This window comes from Propithecus coquereli, unplaced genomic scaffold, assembly GCF_000956105.1.
Source record: "Propithecus coquereli isolate 6110/MARCELLA unplaced genomic scaffold, Pcoq_1.0 Scaffold105, whole genome shotgun sequence".
Classification (NCBI taxonomy): Eukaryota; Metazoa; Chordata; class Mammalia; order Primates; family Indriidae; genus Propithecus; species Propithecus coquereli.
In genome coordinates this window covers 4948534-4950924 of record NW_012134414.1, presented here as the reverse complement: position 1 = coordinate 4950924, position 2391 = coordinate 4948534, and the positions used below count along the sequence as shown (strand labels likewise).

Here is a 2391-nt window from a genome sequence, read left to right as displayed (position 1 = left end):
AGAGAAGTAAATTGCAATACAGATCAATAGAAAGCACCCAAATTGAAGCACAGAGAGGAAAAAGAATAAGAGCATAAGAGACATGTGGGTCACACACAAAATGTCTCAGTTATAATTGAAATTGCAGAAGAAATGAAGACCAAGAATACCCATCACCAATAAAATAAATACATAAATTATGGTTTATTAACCCAATGACATGCTATATACCAATAGGAAAAAACAATCTACAACTACATGCACCATTATATATGAATGTTGCAAACAGCGTTGAGTTTAAATAAAATGCAGACACAAATGAATGCATGTGGAATGATTCCATTTATATTTAAATTACAATAACAGGTAAAACTATTCTGTGATAATTCAGGTTGTAGTAGCCTTTGGGGAGGCAGTAGTGACTGCAAGGGAATATAATGGTCTCTACTGTTCTGTTTCTTGATATGAGTGTTGGGAAGGAAGGGAGGAAGGAGTGCACTCTTGGAAATACAGCGACCATTTATTCTGATTTATCTTGGCTGGCCCCAAAACCTTACTTGCATAATTAAGAAAATCCAATTTCAGTTCTTAAATGATAGACCTAGGCAAGTGAAATCATAGCAGCACTAAGGCATTGATTTTCAAACTTTAGCAGGCAGCAGAATGACCAAGAAGTCTTGTTTAACCTAGATTGTAGCTCCTATCTCCAGAGTTTCTGCTTCCATAGTTCTGGTGTGGGGCCTGAGAATTTGCATTTCTATCAAATTCCCAAGGGATGCCGATACTGCTGGTTTGGGGCCATGCTTTAAGAACTAGCCATGTTAGGGCTGCTCTAGCTTCTACTGCCAATGTTCTATCATAAACGTCATCTCTTTGTAATCTTGTTTATTTATTTATTCAAGAAAAGACAATCCATAAACATAGACACAAGACATTGGCCCAACTGGGATGCATGATACGGAAATTCAAAAGAAAAAAGATCCTAATGAAATTCCCTCAGAATTTTTTTGTGGAAAATGTTTGACCAGAATGAAAATTTTGACTATCAAATGATAATAATTACTTCCCAGAAAGTGGAGAGAAAAGTAATCCAGCTAAAAATATGATGCAACAAAGTTTTCATAGTCTGTGTTCAAAATACCTTTTTCTTTTTCTCTTAGCATACATTTAATGCAACCCCATGACCAAGCTCATTTCACTGGAATGTATTTTGTTATCAGTTAAGGCTCAGGGATGTGGAATTGTTTGCCCTAGTGGCTTGCCTGTAAAACATTTGCTTTTCAAAGATACATTAATTCAAACTTTAAAAGTAAGTAGAAAAGTTAAATATGTGTGTGTCAATGTGATGATGTTTATTTTATTCTCTTACAGAACTGCATCAAAACATGTAAACAAAGACCTTGGTAACATGGAGGAAAACAAAAAGTTAGAAGAAAACAATCACAAAACTGAAGCCTAAAAGAGAAACTGTTCTAGTTGTTCAGGTGAGTAGTCTGTATGGGGTTTATAGAAATAATTCTCAGGTAAGTAGGAAACATCCTTAAAGATGAAAGGGAAAGGCTTTACTTTAAGATGCTTCATAATTATAGCTTTTAATGCCGGAAGAGAGTTTTTCAAAAGAAAACTTTGGTGATTCAGAAAGTGTTCTTGGAAGAATGGAATCTCATCAGTCTCCCCATCCTCCCCAAAATAATTATTATCCTCTGAATCATAAAATCCAATTTTGAGATTTCAACATCCAATAAGCATTTTATATTCTAATGCCAAAAATTTCACTGAGTGCAAAAAAGCCTTACTTTATAAATTGGTATTTGGGCTCAATAAAAGAAGATTCTAATGTTTTATATTTATTTCAAAAAACAATTATGAGAATAATTTAAACATACACAAATTTAACCTAAGGAGTTAATAAAAATGTGAGTGTATGTATACAGCCATATCCCCAATCATGTTAATGAAGAGACTAATAAAATTGTGTATGTGTGTATTCACACACACACACACGCACATGCTTTTATAGATAGTATGTGTATATGTGTGTTTATATGTATATATGTATTCATGTATCTATATATGCACAGGTCAATGTTACCTTACATTATGTTGCATATATTTGTATATAGTAGCTGTATATATGTGGTTTTTAAAACAAAAGGTGTATGTTTCCATGGCATTGTCACTTGCAATTTGAGCTTTTACTTTTCTTTTATTTCCTTTAAGCCAACCAAACAGAGGAGCCATTTGGACTATTTTGTGTGTCCTTAAGAATAACTGTTACTGTAGCTTCCCAATACCATGTGAAAAGCCCTAACAACTACAGACAATGAGTTCACTGTAAATAAACCACAAGTCAGAGTTTGAGTGGATTGCCCAAGTTAACTCCATAGTAAGGATAGGTAATGGGAAAGAATT

The 2391-nt window shown here is 33.8% G+C and overlaps 1 protein-coding gene across 1 annotated transcript in view; it reads left to right on the top strand.

Annotated features, from left to right (window-relative positions):
* Window positions 1–2391, top strand: part of ALCAM (activated leukocyte cell adhesion molecule) — a 281638-nt gene that overhangs the window by 270567 nt on the left and 8680 nt on the right. The window contains exon 11 of the mRNA XM_012646017.1: window positions 1351–1463. Within this exon, the coding sequence (XP_012501471.1) occupies window positions 1351–1438 (88 nt within the window). The 3' untranslated portion in view covers window positions 1439–1463. The remainder of the gene's footprint in view (window positions 1–1350; window positions 1464–2391) is intronic.